The sequence below is a fragment of the Antechinus flavipes genome, chromosome X, assembly GCF_016432865.1.
Source record: "Antechinus flavipes isolate AdamAnt ecotype Samford, QLD, Australia chromosome X, AdamAnt_v2, whole genome shotgun sequence".
NCBI classification, from domain to species: Eukaryota; Metazoa; Chordata; class Mammalia; order Dasyuromorphia; family Dasyuridae; genus Antechinus; species Antechinus flavipes.
Window position 1 is genome coordinate 84,834,461 of NC_067404.1, and position 15,240 is coordinate 84,849,700.

Sequence of the window (15,240 nt, forward strand, 5' to 3'; positions counted from 1 at the left end):
ATCCCAGCACTGGGAACATTGGAGCAGAATCTCTTTTCACTCATAAGACCCCCTCATCTCCCTCCCCCTTCTCCAGCTGCCATCGAAAACCCAAACTTTTCTAAACGAGCACGGAGCCAAGGAGAACCAATTCCCATGGCGGGCTCATCCGCCAGCGGGCCGCCTTCTTGGCCTGCCTGCCGCCTGACTGGAAGCTCTGGGAGGTCCAGGGCTCACGGCCAGGGGAGGGGGGGTTCCACACAGGCTGTCCCAGCTGTCAATCAGCTGTTACATAAGGCACGAACGTTGAGGGTAGCCGAGGGAGGACCTGGACAGCTCCGTCCCTACAGGCGTCCAGTTAAGAGGAAGCGGCTCATCTCCTAGTACAGGGACAGGTCAAGTGCGGGAAGAAGGATTTTGTAAGCACCGAGCAAGCGCTCCCCTCCCGGGCGACCCGGGAGCTTTTTAGTGACTTGATGATCCCGGCAGGAATCCCCGGGGAAGATGCCCATTAGCACACAGGGACTCCACCCTAACGCAAGGGGACTCGGGCCCGGGCCCTCAGTCACTCGGTCTGAGCCCGTCATCTCAGAGCAAAGCCAAGGCGATGGATGGCACTTGTAGACACACCCCACCAGCTGACTGGGGCTCCGCTCAGATTCTGCCAGTTGTGCCCCACCCCAAAGAGACACACACGACAGCCCAGGGCTTTGGTTTCCATCAATAACTTTATTACGGGTCCAGTACAAAGTCGTGCCCTCCAGTGCCCTGGGCAGAGGTGGGGGGAGACAGGGACACCCAGCCCCCCGAGGGGAGCGGGCCTGGGAGAAGGCAGGATGGGGAAGGGGAGGCGAAGGCACCGGCCTGCCGCCTGCTCAGCGGATGGTATAGCGCACGTAGGGCACCTCCACATCCTCACCACTGTCGTCGTTGCAGCAGAGCTCTAGTACCAGCGCTTGCACGTGGCGGCCCAGCTTCCGCTTTGACACCCGGCTCACGATCTCCGTCATACTAAGGATATTCCAAGAAAGAACATGAAAACCACAGCCTACCCCCACCTCAACTCGCTGAGTCTTTCCCTTCCCTGCAGGGTCAGACCAAAGGCCCGGACGGAGTTGGTGCCCGAAAGCAGGCTGAGAAGTGACTAGGGGCCAGAAGCGGAGAATAAGGGATGGGTCCCGCCACAAGGACCCGATCCTCCCTGCCCCTTCCACCCAACTTGGCACAGGGACACTCACGGTTGGTCCAGCCGCTCCTTGAGCTTAGCAGCCGGCATGAAGAAGGAATACAGCATGGACACACCCTGGGACAGCATTGTGATCTCCAGCTTGTGCTCTGTCTGTGGAGGAACCACCCAGGGGTCAGCAAGCCCAACTCCCCAGGCCTGGGCCGCTCCCCCTCCCCTCTCCCTAGCCCTCAGGCACCTTGAAGTAGTCCAGAAATTGCTTGAGTGTCATCTCCTCGCCTCCAGGTTGGAGTCCCTTGACCTCAAAGCGATCCCAGAGTGTCCATTCGTGGTCATAGTACTGCGTGTGACAGGCCGAGGCGCGTCGTCAGCACGTCCGTCCCCTGCGGCCCCCCACCCGCCCAGCTCCCCTCCCCACGTGGGTGCCCAGTGATTCACCTTGTGACGGGGTGCCGCGATGGGCTCCGAGAAGCCAAAGAAAGGCAGGGCGAGGTTGAGAAAGCCGTTCTTGTAGGCCTCGAGTCGCTGGTGGCCCTGCACCACCTTGTAGAGCTCCAGGCACACCAGACCCACCACAGCCGCGGTGGTCGTGGCGATGGCCGGGATGATCTTTCCCGCGATCAGCTTGCTCTGTGAACAGACAGAACCCCGACCTCCACGTCTCTAGGCCGCACTCTAGGACGCCAAAGAGGGGAAAAGTTCTGAGGGAGGGACAAAGGCTCTCACCTTGTGTCGGTCAGCGGGAGGAATGTCGTAGTTCTCGGCACGAAGGTTGGAGGCGGCCACGATGAAATCCATGTGGAAGTTATTGTCGTCATCCTAGCAGGAGCAGCAGGAGAAGCTTGAGTCCTCGGGGAGCCCCCCAAGTATGTCCACCTCCCCGAGAGGTAGACTTCTCCCACAATCCCCTGGTACCTTCTCAAAATCGATGGGGTACATCTTGAACCCAGCCAGCTTCTCTGGGCTGGGGAGCGTTGCCTTCAGTTCCTCTAGCCGACTGTCATCTGTGGAGCCGCCAGAAGCAGAAAGCGTCCGATAAGACCCGGTGGGGGAGGGGGGGTCCCCAGGAGGAGATGGGGGCAGAGTGGGCAAAAGGCGGAGAATCCCAAGAACCAGCCTGAAACCTCAAGGGAAAGGGGAAACTGGGAGGCCAAAGGGAGCTGCTGCTTACCGACAGAAGTGTTGGCGCTCTGGAGCTCCTGGTCAGAGACATGGATCTTAACGCCAGACTTGGGAGTAAATTCGGGGACATGCACGGTCTGGATGAGCGTGGCCACGGCTGTCCGGTCCCGAGAGCCTACCAGGCCGTAGCTTTGCGCAAACAGGTTAGCAGCCGCCATGATGTAATCCAGATGCAAAGGCTGTAACAGTGAAAAGGCAGATTTGGGGGAGATCACAAAGCAAAGTATTACCAAGGTCTGAAATGAGATTCCATGCCTCCATCTGGACCTCCTCCCTCAGAGTCTCCTTCCCCAAGGCCCAGGATGTAAGAAGCTACTCACATTTTGGACATCAAAAGTGAGAGGATGAGGACATCGCTTGGGTCCGGACCAAAAGGGGGCACCAGAGCTGGTCAACTAACAGAGAAATTTAAGTGGGCGAGGTGTTACCAGAGGTCTTGGGAGATCCCACAGCCTCCCGGGATCCCTGCTCAGATTGGGGGAGGCACAAAGGTCTCGTGGTTACCTGCTCAGGAGGGAAATTGTGCAACAGCTGACGGATGTTGTTAGCATACTGGGCGTGCCAGTGAAGGCAGGCCCATGCTACACAGTCAGCCCACGTACGCGGGCGCTGTAGCACCAAGCTCCGCTGGACGGCCTCCAGTACCTCCAGGGGCTGTGTCCCTGCCAGTCGCAGTGTTCGCTCCACAAACTTTGGATCTCTGTGGGTGTGGGAGAAGAGACCAGCGGCTTAGGATAGGGGTCAAGACATGGGGTGTGGGAGAGCAAAAGGATCGAGGATTTGAAAAAAAGGGGTTGCTGCCACTCACGTGAGGTACTGATTGACGCTCTCCGCTGGCTGCTTGAAGAGACCTTCAAACTCATCTCGGGCCCACTGCAGGCGAAGGTACAATTGGGTTATTCTGGGAAGGCTTGGGACCCTGGGCCTCCATCTCATCCCCCATTGGCACCTACCTAGCCTGGTTCCACTGCTTCCCCCATACACAATGGAACCTTCCTGGCCTGGCTTGGTTCCACTGCCCCCCCCCCATGTTGGCACCTCCCTGCCTGGGCCCCCTCACCCCCACCAGAGTGACCCCAAGCTTCAAACCTGCAGTGTGTGTTCAATGGCATTGGGGAAGTTCTTGAGAGTGCAGATGGGGATGGATTTTTCTGGGGGGTCTTGGCTGGAGCTGTAGGACTCGGTGAGGAAAGGGATCACCACCTGGACATTGCCCTTGGTGCCCAGGGTGCCCGACTCCAGCAGGGGCTTCCGATAGTACACACAGCGACGGTCCATGTACATACCTAGGCGAGGGGGGAGAGAGTGTTTAAAAGAGGCAGATGGGGTAACACCCACCAGGAGATTAGTCACAGCAGGAGCCCTTCCCTCCCCCAGTAGCCCCCAGCCCTCTCCGCACGTGCGTCAACATTGTCCAAGGCGTTGGTCACACCATCCAGGGCCTGGAAGAAGTCGTCGTCGTAAATGCGCTCGGTGTCGGGCCCCACGCGGTTCTGGTGACTGGTCACGTGCATCTGCGGGTTCATCTGACGGACAGCGGCGGCGGCCGTGTCGGACTTCAGTTTCTATGGACACGTGAAGAAAGAGAGCCACGGTTTAAAGCACTGAGCGGTCAGCCCGCGGCCACCCGCCACCCCTGGGCTCCCAAGATCTTCACCGTGACATCCCAGGGCCGGAAGAGGAACTGCCGGTTGAGGTTGGACTTCTCGATGGTGTCCATATCTGTGACGATGACCTCTCCGCCATCCCCACAGCCCAGGCCAATCATGGCAAAGTTCTTGAGCAGCTCACAGCCGATGGCCCCTGCCCCGACCTGTGAACAGAGGGCCAAAGAGGACCAGAACTAGGCAAGAGGTGAGGCCTGGTTGCTTAGGAAGGCCTCTCGGGGATGGGCTCTGCTACAGACTAGCATATGACACGAATGAACTCACAAACAACACAGAGGAGCAGCCTTGGATAGGCAACTCTCAGGGCAAAGGGTGGAGTCACTCACCAGGAAATACTTCTGCTTGCCAAGCTTCTCCTGCAGATGAGAGCCAAACACGGCCACTTGGCCATCATAGCGGGTCTGGCGCTGCAAGGAAAAATCAGGTCAGACGTGAGGGTCGGCCCCGGGATCGAGCCCGGCTCACGTGCAACATCTGGGAGAACTTACCGGGCGGCAATTGTCTTCCGTCAAGACCTGTCTGTCTTCAGGCAGACACTCCAGAGCATCGAAGTACAGCCATTGCATGATGGGCATAAACTTTCCCGAGCAGGCCTATGGGGAGGGGAGGGTGCAGAATCAGTCCGGTTAGGCCAGATCCCCAGAGAACCTGGCACACGAACCAGAACCCACCCTCACGGCCAAGCTCACCTTCATAACTTCCTGGGCGGCCAGGCCCCCGATGAAAGCGTTTATGGGAGCCAAGTCTCCAGCTGCCATGTAGGCCAACTGCCGCACCAGTTCCTCATTCAAATCCTCCTGCAGCAGCCGGGGCGAGGCAGACTCTTTAATCGCCTGCGCCAGGCTCACCATCTCCGCTGCATCCGCCTGCCGAGGGGGACGATGAGCAATAAGTAGCTAGTCCTGTGGCCCACACCCAGGACGGGACAGAGGAAGAGTGATGTGGGCGCTCACGGTTGCTCTCCCCCGTGAGGGCTAGGCACCTGATTTTGAGGATGAGGCAGCCGCCCTCGCTGGCTGTAGAACTGGTGGAGTGCCCGAAAGGCCAGGTGGAGATGGGCGGGGCGAGAAAACTTGGCAAAATCGGTCATCACAAATTCGGGCTCAGCCAGGGACAGAGAAAGTGATTTCTAGAGGGAGGACGAGGAGGATAGAGAGAGGGGGAGAAAAAAAAACGAGAACTCATATATGAGTCTGCTGGGTGCCAGGCGCTGCAGGAGCTCGTTAAAATCCCGATGATGATCCCAGAGGGTATCAATTACAATCCCCAAAGGAGGAAACTGAGGCAGGCCTCTGTTCAGTGACTTGCCAAGAGTCTCGTGGCTGGTCGTGTCTGATATGAGATGTGACCACAGACTTCCTGCAATAGCGCCAGTCCCCAGCCCACCACCCACCCCACAGAGACTCACAAAACTGATCTTCTTGGGCACTTTGACCTGGGTGACGATCCCACCTCGGACATAGTCGGAGAATCTGGCTGTGTCACAAATGCTGAAGGTGTACGGGCCTGTGGGGTCGGACTGGTCACCCAAAAGAAAGCAGCACAGCCACCCCTCTGTTCCCAGCCACATCCTCTGCCCGCTCACCTAGGACTTTGATCTCCACAGGTGATATGCCATTAAGCTCACTCATGCCTTGCACCTCGGTGAAGGTGACAAAGTCGCCAGTCTCAAAGCCATGCCGGGCCTCGTCCAGGCAGGTCACCACACCCGGGCTGTCCTGAGGGAGCCGGAGAAAAGGCCAGATGGTGACGGGGAGGGCTACCGGGGTCTGGAGCACACCCAGCCCAGACAGGGATGCCCAAAGCCAGTGTCTTACCTTAGTGACCATAGAAACCATGGCGCTAAGTGGCTGCTCCCCATTTGCGTCCGTCAGGATCATTTCTTCACCAAAGTCACAGAACAGCTGCCTGTAGGTGAAGCGGCAGAATCCATTCCTTACCTTCTGTAGCGGCAACCGAGAAGCCCAAGGGAGGCAGACTGGGAAGGCCAGAGGACAGACTCACCCAAAGAGGCCCCGCGTGTCGGCCACCACCAGCTTGATACCATGACCGTGGCAGAACTCGCCTACACGCAGCTGTTCCTCCAGAGGAGAGTTGGTGAGGACGACCACCTGAGTGGAAGGAACCGACTTAAGGGGAGGCAAACCCAGAGGCTGCTGGGAGCTACAAAATGGGAACTTACAAGGAAATCCAAGAGATTCGGTGAGCTAGCGTTGGAAGCAAAACGAAGCAGGGAAAAGCTGATCTGGAGCCAAGAGGTCCTGAATTCTAAATCCAGACCTGTCGCTTGCTACCCGGGTGACCCTTTCAATTCTGGGCAACAAAATTAGGGAGACACACGATATCTACGATCCCCACCCCACCCCCCAGCAAAGATGGATGAGGGAGATTCAGCTACTTGGCCAAGGTCAGCCAGAAGTGGCAGAGGTGGAACTGGAGTCCGTGCGTCTAGGGCACAGACCTTCTCGGATGCCCCAGAAGACAATCCAAAAGAAAGACGGGTGGAAATATCTGAGAAACAAAACTGGGACAGAGCTGGTGAAGATCTCAGGGTACCTGGAAGTTGCTAAGGAAGTCCTCGGTGAGAGGCCCTGTGTAGGAACAGACTGGAACATAGGCGTTGAGCTCAGCCAGACGGGGTTGGGAAACCTCTGCCCGGTTCTTGCCCACGTCTTCTTCTCGAAGGTAGAACTAAGGTTTGGAAGAAGGGAAAGGATGAAAAACTTCAATGGGGATGTGGGAGGGGGGGAGTTAGGGATTGGAGGAAATGAGCCATAGAGATGGGTCGAGGTTACCTGAGAAGAAAGATCAGCCCACTGGGCAGCCCCCTGATCGTGGAGGGTAACAGCTTTGACTCCACCAAGGATAATGTTCTTGGCGATCTCAACTCCTAGGCCCCGGAGGCCAGACACTAGGACGCTGGAAGTCTGAAGTCGCTTCATGGCATCGTGGCCTAGCACATAACTGAGGAGATGAGAGCAAGATCTCAGCTGGGTAGCTCTAGAACCCAACCCCAGTTTGACAGCTTCTTCCCTTCCCTTCCCTGGAGCCAACAGCTCCAGCCTTACAGCTGCCTGGAGTATAGGCCCTCATCGATGTCAGCCTCATTCCCGTTCTTGGCCATTCCCTGTAGACGTAGAAAGTGACAAAGAGACGCACAGGGTGAGGTGAGCCTGACCCGAGCCCCAGGATTCACCTGGCCATTGGGACTCGGGGCTGAGCACTCACGTTGGCAGGTGTAGTGGGCACTTCAGAGGGAACAGGATGGGTAGGAGAACAGTTAGAACCTGGTTTTGGCTCAGGCCCGGACACGCGACGCTTCTTGGACAGCGGCGAGCTGGACATCTAAGAGACAGAGAGGAGGGTCGTCAGGGCAAGCCCAAAGAGAGGGAGGAGAACTCAAAGGGGAAGAAGCACAACAATGAACCACACATGGGGGTGATGTGGTGAAAAATGTTGGGACAGTCCCACTGAGAACAGGTTATTAGTAATTAGAACACGTGGGAGAAGTTCGCCCCGAAATGGGTGCAGCAGGAAATCTGAGGAAAAGAAACTGTGCCCAGATGGCCCAGAAGGTCAGGGAAGGGAATGAACTGATCATACTGGGGGGTTGGGATACAGCGGAGGTAGAGAGGAGTATGAGAGCAGAGGAGCCTCCTGGACAGGTAGACAGAGAGACCGACAACAGGACAGGGTGTCGTTAGAGAGGAATAGCAAAGCAGGCCCAGGAATGGATGGGGTCAGTGGGAAAGAGAAGATCTGATCAAGTCCAGGAGGCACATGACAGTTTGTGAAGAAAGGGGAACAGCAGTGGGTCAGCTATCTGCCAAGCGAGGGATGACACAGGGTACAAGAAGAAAGAAGCACCATTGTCCTGACTGGCCAAATCTGTCGTCCTTCCTACAGCCTCAGGTAACGGGGTAGGAGTGGGGAAGAGTGTCAAAGACGCTTCCAAACCAACAGAAGGCCAAAAGAGAGGGGGGGAGGGGAAGGGGATGAAAGGAAGGCGCTGTCCAGGGTGCTCCTTGGTCTTATCTCCAGTGGATGCAGATCAGCCAGCCACCCACCTTCCCACCCACCCACTCAAGGTCCCGGGGTGAAAAGGGTGAGGGAGGCAGGACTGATGCCCCCCCCCCCACCTCGGGCGGGCCCTGCCCCACCCCTTCGGCAGAATCCCGGGTGGGGCCCGGCAGTACAGCGGCCCCGCCCCCTGGGGGGTGGAGAAATCGCAGCAGGAGGTGGAAGGGGGGGAGATCTCAGCTCGGAAGGGGGGGAGGAGATCCCGGCAGTCAAAGGGGGGAAGGGAGGCGAGGCAGGGGTGGTGGTGGGGGGGACAGATCGCGGCAGACAGCGAGGGAGGGAGAAGAAGGGAAGAAGGACAGGAGATCTCTGGAGGGAGAGGGGCGGCCGGCAGGCCTGGAGGCAGGCCTGTTACCAAGGCCTGTTCCCCGGGGCCCGATCACCGCAGTCGCTGCAGTCGCCGTCGCCGTCTGGTGCTGAGGGAATAGCCCCCGCCGCCGCCCAAGGCCAGCCCCGGTGCCTGGAGTCTCAGCCTCTCTACGGGCTGCTTCGGTCCCAGACACAAGATGGCGGCCGCCGCCGCAGAGCCGGAACAAAACCCGCGGGTGGCTCCGCCTCCTGCCGCAGGCACCGCCCAAGCCCAGGCCCTCCCCTAAGCCGGCTGGCGAGCCACTCCCCCCCGAGCCCCGAGTCCCACACCCCACCCTCACGAGTCCCTCGCCCCGGATCGCAGGCAGCAAAGCCGATACGTGCCCCGAAAGCGGGATGCCAGCGGCTCGGGCGGGTACAAGCAAACCTCCAAGCGGCCTTTCCCCGATCTCTCGGCCCCAGCGCTCAAGCCAATCAAATAGGTGTCCCCATCCTCACCCCCGAAATGCTCCCGCCCTCCCGTCTCTTGAATGACAAGGAGCACTGCCAGCTACCAGGCCCAGCCTCGCCGAAATTCTCCGGTGTCTACGCCTCGCGCCTGCGCGCCCCGAGATGGGCCAAAGCCTACCCCTCCCCACGCGGAGAAGGCATAAGTTCGCGCACGCGCCTGCCCGCGGCCCATCCGCCTCGCCCAGCGCAGGCCAGAAACCGCATCCCTCCACCCCGCCAGCTAATAATGCACGCAATCCCGGGGCGGGGGCGGGGGAGGGGCGGGAGGGGTAGAACCGCACCTCCTACATAAAGGCCCAGCATGGATTGTCCCGCCCCCTGCGAGGAGCAATAAAGTCGAGCGGGGGTAGGCGCCCCGCCCCTAATGAATAATAGCTAAAGACGACCCCGCCTCTTGCGCCCGGCCAGCTACACAAGGACTAAACCCTCACCGCAACCCCCCCCACTCTCGGTCTCCCGTAAAAGCTCTCCCCGGGATCCCCCTCCCCCAACACTACGTCTCTCAACTCACCCCCTCCTCCGGCTCGAAGCCGCCGAGGCCTAGCCTTCCCCTAGAGTTGGAGCCGGTGATGGAGCGGGAGCCAGAGCTGACTGCCGCCGAGGAGCCCCGGCTTGCGTAGCGATGGGCTGAGCGCGGAACTTGGGGTCCCCGGGCCTGAAGGGGGAGGTACTATTTGTGACAAGGGGGAAGTGTTCCTCTAAACGCGACTCTCGCAGCCTAACCTCTGCTCTCACATCCGAATGCGCCCCTTTTTCACCTCAAGCCTGATCAGTGCCCTAATTCATACTAGATCCTGGCTGTTTTGGGCCCGTGCCAGAAAGAAGCTGACTCCAGAGGTGCCGAGGGAATCCCCTGGTTGAGCGCACGTGGTACGCTCCAGGCTGGTAGCCGTAGCAGAGCCTGCTGGGAATTGTAGTTCAGCCTACGCTGGCACTAGACCGGAGCACGTGGTGAACACTACCCTAAACTGGACCAGGGTGGGGAAGAGGAGGCTTAGGGATCTGTAGCGGAAACAACTTCCTAGTAGGGCGCGGGCATTAGGGAAAGCTGGGAAATAGGGCGGGACCGATTTTGAAAATCATTCGCGGAGACGACTCTAAGTTAAAGTACAGGTTCTGGAGAGATTGACCTAGGAGTAAGGGGGGATGGGATGGGGTGGGATGAGGGTGAGGAGAACGGAAGACACCTAGAGTTAAAGCCAAAGTGAGGCCAGACGCGTCTACTCTAGACTTAGTGTCTGAAGCAGAAACGGATCAAGACATTCTAATACAGAGACTGAACTGAGAGCAAAGATCCAGGGGACGGGGAAGCAGTGAGCCAGAACCCGAGACCAAAAACCTGAAGGGAATGTGGAAGGAGGAGGAGGAAGAAGAAGAGGAGGCAGATCCAAAACCCGAAAGGAAGCTTGAGAATTCATTTTAACTTCTCTGCGGTGTGCATCTGAGCTAAGCATCGGAGAGCTTTCCGTGGATCTGTACTCGGTACAGATGGCAAAGATAGGCTCGTAGACAGAGAGCAGGGAGAGATCTAATGCAATCCTCTCGTTTTATAGATGGAAGCTTAAGAGGTCTGGGGTCCCACGGTGTTATCCGGGGGTAGGATTTGAACCCAGATCTTACTGATTCCAACTCCTGCACTTTATCCATTGAAGGGAAGTTGGAAGTCAAATCCAATTCCATTTTAATAGTTGAGGAAAGGCTGAGATCAAAAAAAAAAAAAAAAAACAGTATGGGTCTTGTCCAAGATCATACCAGCCGAGTCAAAGCCATGATCTGAAACCATGGTTACCTGACTGACCCATTCCTGGTCCAACTCTATTCCTCGAACGCCCCCCATAAAAGAATCTCTCCAGTGATTGTTACTGTAGGGTTTTGCTTAATTATTTTTAAGAGTAGTGATTTTTCACTGCCTGAATCCTTGCTTTCAGCAAGGTGCTCCGAAAAGTTTGAGCCGGCCCTCTGAGGAGCAATAACGTTTTACAATCCGTAGAGTGCTCATCTCCAGTAGATGGACTATTAGACTACGGCCTCTTCTCGGGCCCAGAACCCAGTGCCAGGCACACGATCCTCATGCACTTTAGTTGTTGACTTGCAAAAGCAATCTACCTGTGAAAGCGCTGGGGAGCCAGTCAATCTTAACTCTACCGAAACACGCAACGATAGAGAAAGATATGGCTCGCAAAGGTCAGCAAGGCACAGAGAACGTAGTAGGTCACGCCAAGTTAGGGAGTTTAAAGAGAAGAACGGCGACCATTTCCACTCCGTCCGGTGGCGCCAAAAGAGTCTAGCTCGAGGAAAGATCCTTCCGCGCTCTAAAGGACCAAGGGGCGGAGCCCATCTGTCGGGCTCGTCCGCTCCCCTCCAAGCTGGAATCACGTGAGGCGGAACTCCGCCTCCTCTCTAGACGGACGTGTCGCCCATTTGGCCAATCGCCACGCCTTCTGAGGAGCTAGGGGCGGAGAGGCGCTGAGGGGACTTGGCAGTTCACCAGAAAAAACGCTCGGGAGAGGGCGCACCAGCCCGACCGAGCACGTCGGGACGGGTCGGGCTCGCGCCTGGGCTGCTGGGGCCGGGAAAATGAGGGGCGGGGCGAGGGGTGGGCGGAGCTGCCGCCGCCGCCGCCGCCGCCGCCATCTTCACTTGGTAGTTTGGGGCCAGCCAGGGGGAGGCAGCAGTGGGTTGCCCCGGGGCGGAGAAAGGGGAGAAGGAGAAGGAAGGCGGCGGCGGGGGCGGCGGCGGTAGCAGCGGCAGCTTCGCCAGCTTCGCCGTGGTCCGAGCCGTGCTTTCCCGCGGGCCCGGGCCGGCCCCGGTGACAGCCGGCGCGCTTGAGCACTCTGCGGGCGCGCGCGCGCGTGCCCGCGAGGGAGGTGGTAGCAGCGGCGGCGGAGGCCGGGTGATGTGCCCGAGCCCTCGCCTCACGGTCCGGACCCGGCAGGTGAGCGGCTGGGCCCAGGGGAGGGCAGGCGGGCAGCCCGACGGGGCTGGGGCTGACCTGGCCCGGAGGCACCGACCCGCGGCGGCGGCGCAGGCGGCCCCCGGGGGTGGGGGTGCGGAATAGAGGCCCAGGCGCCGAGCGGGCGCGAGTCCGAGCGGGCGTGCGCGCTCTCGGCGGCGGCGCGCTCCTCCTACCCTCCTCTTCTCTCTTCCTCTCTTCTTCCCCCCTCCCCCCTCCCCCCTCCCTGCCGCCTTCTCTCCCTCCCTCTTCCCTCCTCCTCCCTCCCCTCTTCTCCAGCCCCCTCCTCCCTCCCCAGAGGCTGCGGTAGGCCTGGGGAGGATCAGATGGATGAATGACGGGAGCAGGCGGCTGGACGGGGCCCAGATCGGGCGGGGCAGCTGGCATGGCCGCTCCTTTGGCCTCCTGGCCCCCCGAGTGCCAGGCCCTAACCGGGGCATCCCCAAGTTCTGCCATGTGCTTGGCAACTGCTAGGGCACCCATCACCTCCTCCTGCGCGGCCCTCTCCCCGAACCCTCGCAGGGGCAGCTCTGTACCTTGGCAGTCTTGCCCCGGCAGAGGCCAGGCTGAGTGGGCTGAGGCTCCCGATTGGGTCTAGAGGCCACTCATAGGCCCACTCGCTCTTTCCTTCTGCCTGCCGTCTGAGGGGTGGGATCCCATCTGTGCTGACCAGCGAGGATCCCGACTTGCCCTCTCTTGTCTGCCGGGCTGCTATCTGCCCTCCTTTTGAGAAGACCCTCTATTGGTTTCACCTGTGGGGTCCTGGCAGCAGCAACAACGTCTTAACTCAGTAAGGGTGCACGCTGGCGGCTTCTGCTGGCCTACCCAGATCGGCAGGCTTCTCCAGCCCTTGCTATCAGGAGGCCTGACCCCAAAGTGCAGCCCAGCCCTTCTCCCGGGCAGGCTGAGTCTCACCGTTTTCAGAAAAATGGGGCTGAGGCTATTGGACTGTAAGGAAAGAACTCTGTAAACTCGCCAGCAGTGCTGTGGAAACTTGATGTGTGAGGGAGATTCGGGGACCCGCCTGAAGGGGGGGAAGGGATTTCCCTTCTCCACTGAGAAGGTCTTGGCCTGGGCTCACCCTTTTGAGCCACACCTGGCGCCCTGCTGGAGCTCCTCTAGCCAGTTGGGCCCAGGCTCTAGTGCCGCCTGATGAAACCCATGGCCTTCTCGGAATCCGTGTCTTTATGTAATTGGAGATGCTCGCTTTCAGTTAGTGGCAGTAACGATCTGAGCGCCTTCCCCCCATCTGCCCATGGATTCCAGGTTAAAAACCAGGGCTCCAGAGGGGACAGGTGCTGAAGCCCCCTGTTCTCCAAGGGGCTTCCAGGGTTTCCCTCCCTAACCCTAGATAGCTGGGAGCCCGGTATTCACTCCAGAATACAAAAGGGAAGAAACCTAGGGAAGAAGAAAAGGTGCAAAAGAGAGTTTGGGGCAGATTCTGGGAGATGAGGAGCTTGAACTCAATCCTGAGTCATTCCCAGGACATTTGGGGAGCGGGGCTCTAGCCATAGAGGAAGGCAGCTGAGCCCCTGCAGTGGCCAAGGAAGACTGCCTGGAAGTTAGAACTGGGCGGCTCACAATGCTTCAGGCCCTGGCCTTGACCTTGGGCTCTGGCACAGATTGGGAGCCAGTCCCTCCTCGTTCACTTCTCTGGGCGTGTGACTGAAAATGATACCTACCATTTCTCTGGCCCTTTAAGAGTTCATAGTATTTTTTCCCCAAGCGTAAAGATAGTTTCCAACATTAGTTTTTGTTAAACTTTGTGTCTTGGATTTTGCTCCTTCCCTTACCTGCCCCATCCCCAAGACAGCAAGAGATCTGATAGAAGATAAATATGTGCCAACGTGTTTCATATTTGTTATGTTGGGCAGAAAAAATCAGACCAAAAGGAGGGGGGGAAAAGCCACAAGAAAGAAAAAAGCAAACAAACAAAAAAGGTTTAAATACTATGTTTCAATCTCCAATTGATCTTCAGGCTAGAGAGGGAGAGACCCTAAGTGTGATTGGCATTTCCCCTCCCAAATGTATTGAAATGGCCTCGAATCACCTCATTGCTGAGAAGGATCGGGCTCATCACAGCAGATCATTACATAATCGAGTTACTGTTACGCTGATCTGGTTCTGCTCACATCACTTAATATCAATTCATGTATCTCTCTCCAGACCCCTCGGAAACCACCCTGTTGATTGTTCCTTACAGAATAATATTCCAAAACATTCATATCCCATTGCTTATTCAGCCATTCTCCAACTGACGGGCGGCCCCTCGGTTTCCAATTCCTTGCCACTACATAAAGGGCTGCCACAAACATTTTGGCACATGTGGGACCCTTTTTCTCTTTTGGGATCTCTTTGGGATCCAGACCCAGTAGAGATACTGCTGGATCAAAGGGATCACAATTTGATGGCCCTTTGGGCCTAGTTCCAGATCGCTTTCCAGAATGGTTGGATCATTTCACAACTCCACCAACAATATATTGGTGTCCCAGTTTTCCCACCTCCCCTCTGACATTCATTTTCCTTTCATCCTAGCCAATCTAAGAGATGCACGTATCCGTGCTTTCTCCCAGCAGGCCTCTGGGGTGTTTACTGTTAATAATTCTTATTTGTTTACATAAGAGCAAACCAAAATACAAAGATACTTGGAAATTCTCCGTCAGAACAGAGTGGCAACCCGGGCTCATTCTCCCTCTTTGCCCCCCTTTCTTTCTCTTTCCTGCCTCCCCCCCTTCTTTCTCTCTCCCTCCCTCTTCCTCTCTCCCTCACCCCAGCTTTCTCATGCTGGAGACGATTCAGATTGGCTGCTGCTATTTTTCTTTTTCTTCCTCCATACCAAGAGTTGGGTGGTCAGCCCTGCCTGGATGGGCTTGGGCTGCTCCTGATCCCCTCTTTTTGTCTTCTCAGATCCCTCACGGGAGTTCTTGTACAGGCTGGCGGAGCATGGTGGCAATAGCAGGGCTGGTGGCAGCTGGGAAGTGAGGCGGAGCCATCGGCCCAGGAGCAGGCCCCCCCCGGACATGGAGTATGAAAGACGGTGAGACTGTGGGGAGGGGGCCATCCAGAAGTGAGGATTCTTTGGGCCCTGGGTCTCTATTGAGCTCCCACACGGTATTGGTGAATGCCAGGTAGCTCCCATGTCCACTGCACATACAACGCAAGGAACAGAGAAGTTGTTGTAGTGGAGCCCAGCATATGTGGCAGAAACGAGGGGCACTCTCTGATTTTCTCTAAGGTCTACTTTGGTTTGTTTGGAGGGGGTGAAAAGGGGGCTCAAACTGAATGATCTGGGATTCTAATGTTTTCCTTCAAGAAAGATTCAAGGACCATGGTGAGAAGTGAGGTCTCTGATTCCTGCTGCCCCTCCCCCCCAG

The 15,240-nt window shown here is 57.7% G+C and overlaps 2 protein-coding genes across 8 annotated transcripts in view; one reads left to right on the forward strand and one right to left on the reverse strand.

The window, feature by feature from the left end:
* Positions 1-688: 688 nt before the first annotated feature.
* On the reverse strand, positions 689-9,538 carry UBA1 (ubiquitin like modifier activating enzyme 1). Of its 4 annotated transcripts, none has more exons than XM_051968765.1 (26): positions 9,425-9,538; positions 7,243-7,359; positions 7,083-7,141; positions 6,810-6,978; positions 6,571-6,705; positions 6,019-6,125; positions 5,832-5,922; positions 5,600-5,732; positions 5,423-5,520; positions 4,997-5,143; positions 4,704-4,880; positions 4,503-4,607; positions 4,341-4,421; positions 4,005-4,160; positions 3,747-3,912; positions 3,437-3,633; positions 3,156-3,220; positions 2,852-3,047; positions 2,668-2,742; positions 2,337-2,526; positions 2,081-2,169; positions 1,892-1,984; positions 1,604-1,795; positions 1,404-1,505; positions 1,218-1,318; positions 689-990 (listed from the first exon to the last, which is right to left on the reverse strand). In XM_051968765.1, exons 2-26 carry the CDS (start codon positions 7,357-7,359, stop codon positions 855-857), a joined length of 3,177 nt encoding a protein of 1,058 aa, XP_051824725.1. In that variant the 5' UTR covers positions 9,425-9,538; the 3' UTR covers positions 689-854. The 4 variants fall into 4 exon arrangements, with proteins under 4 accessions (XP_051824725.1, XP_051824726.1, XP_051824724.1 ...); XM_051968766.1 differs by lacking the exon at positions 9,425-9,538 and adding an exon at positions 8,902-9,001; XM_051968764.1 differs by lacking the exon at positions 9,425-9,538 and adding an exon at positions 8,450-8,549.
* Positions 9,539-11,720: 2,182 nt separating this feature from the next.
* The window catches only part of RBM10 (RNA binding motif protein 10), a 31,234-nt gene continuing 27,714 nt past the window's right edge, over positions 11,721-15,240 (forward strand). For 2 of the 4 annotated variants that reach the window (XM_051968770.1, XM_051968769.1), the window contains exons 1-2: positions 11,721-11,848; positions 14,774-14,903. In XM_051968770.1, the coding sequence (XP_051824730.1) occupies positions 14,887-14,903 (17 nt within the window). In that variant the 5' untranslated portion in view covers positions 11,721-11,848; positions 14,774-14,886. The remainder of the gene's footprint in view (positions 11,849-14,773; positions 14,904-15,240) is intronic. The other 2 variants (XM_051968768.1, XM_051968767.1) reach the window with 2 other exon arrangements.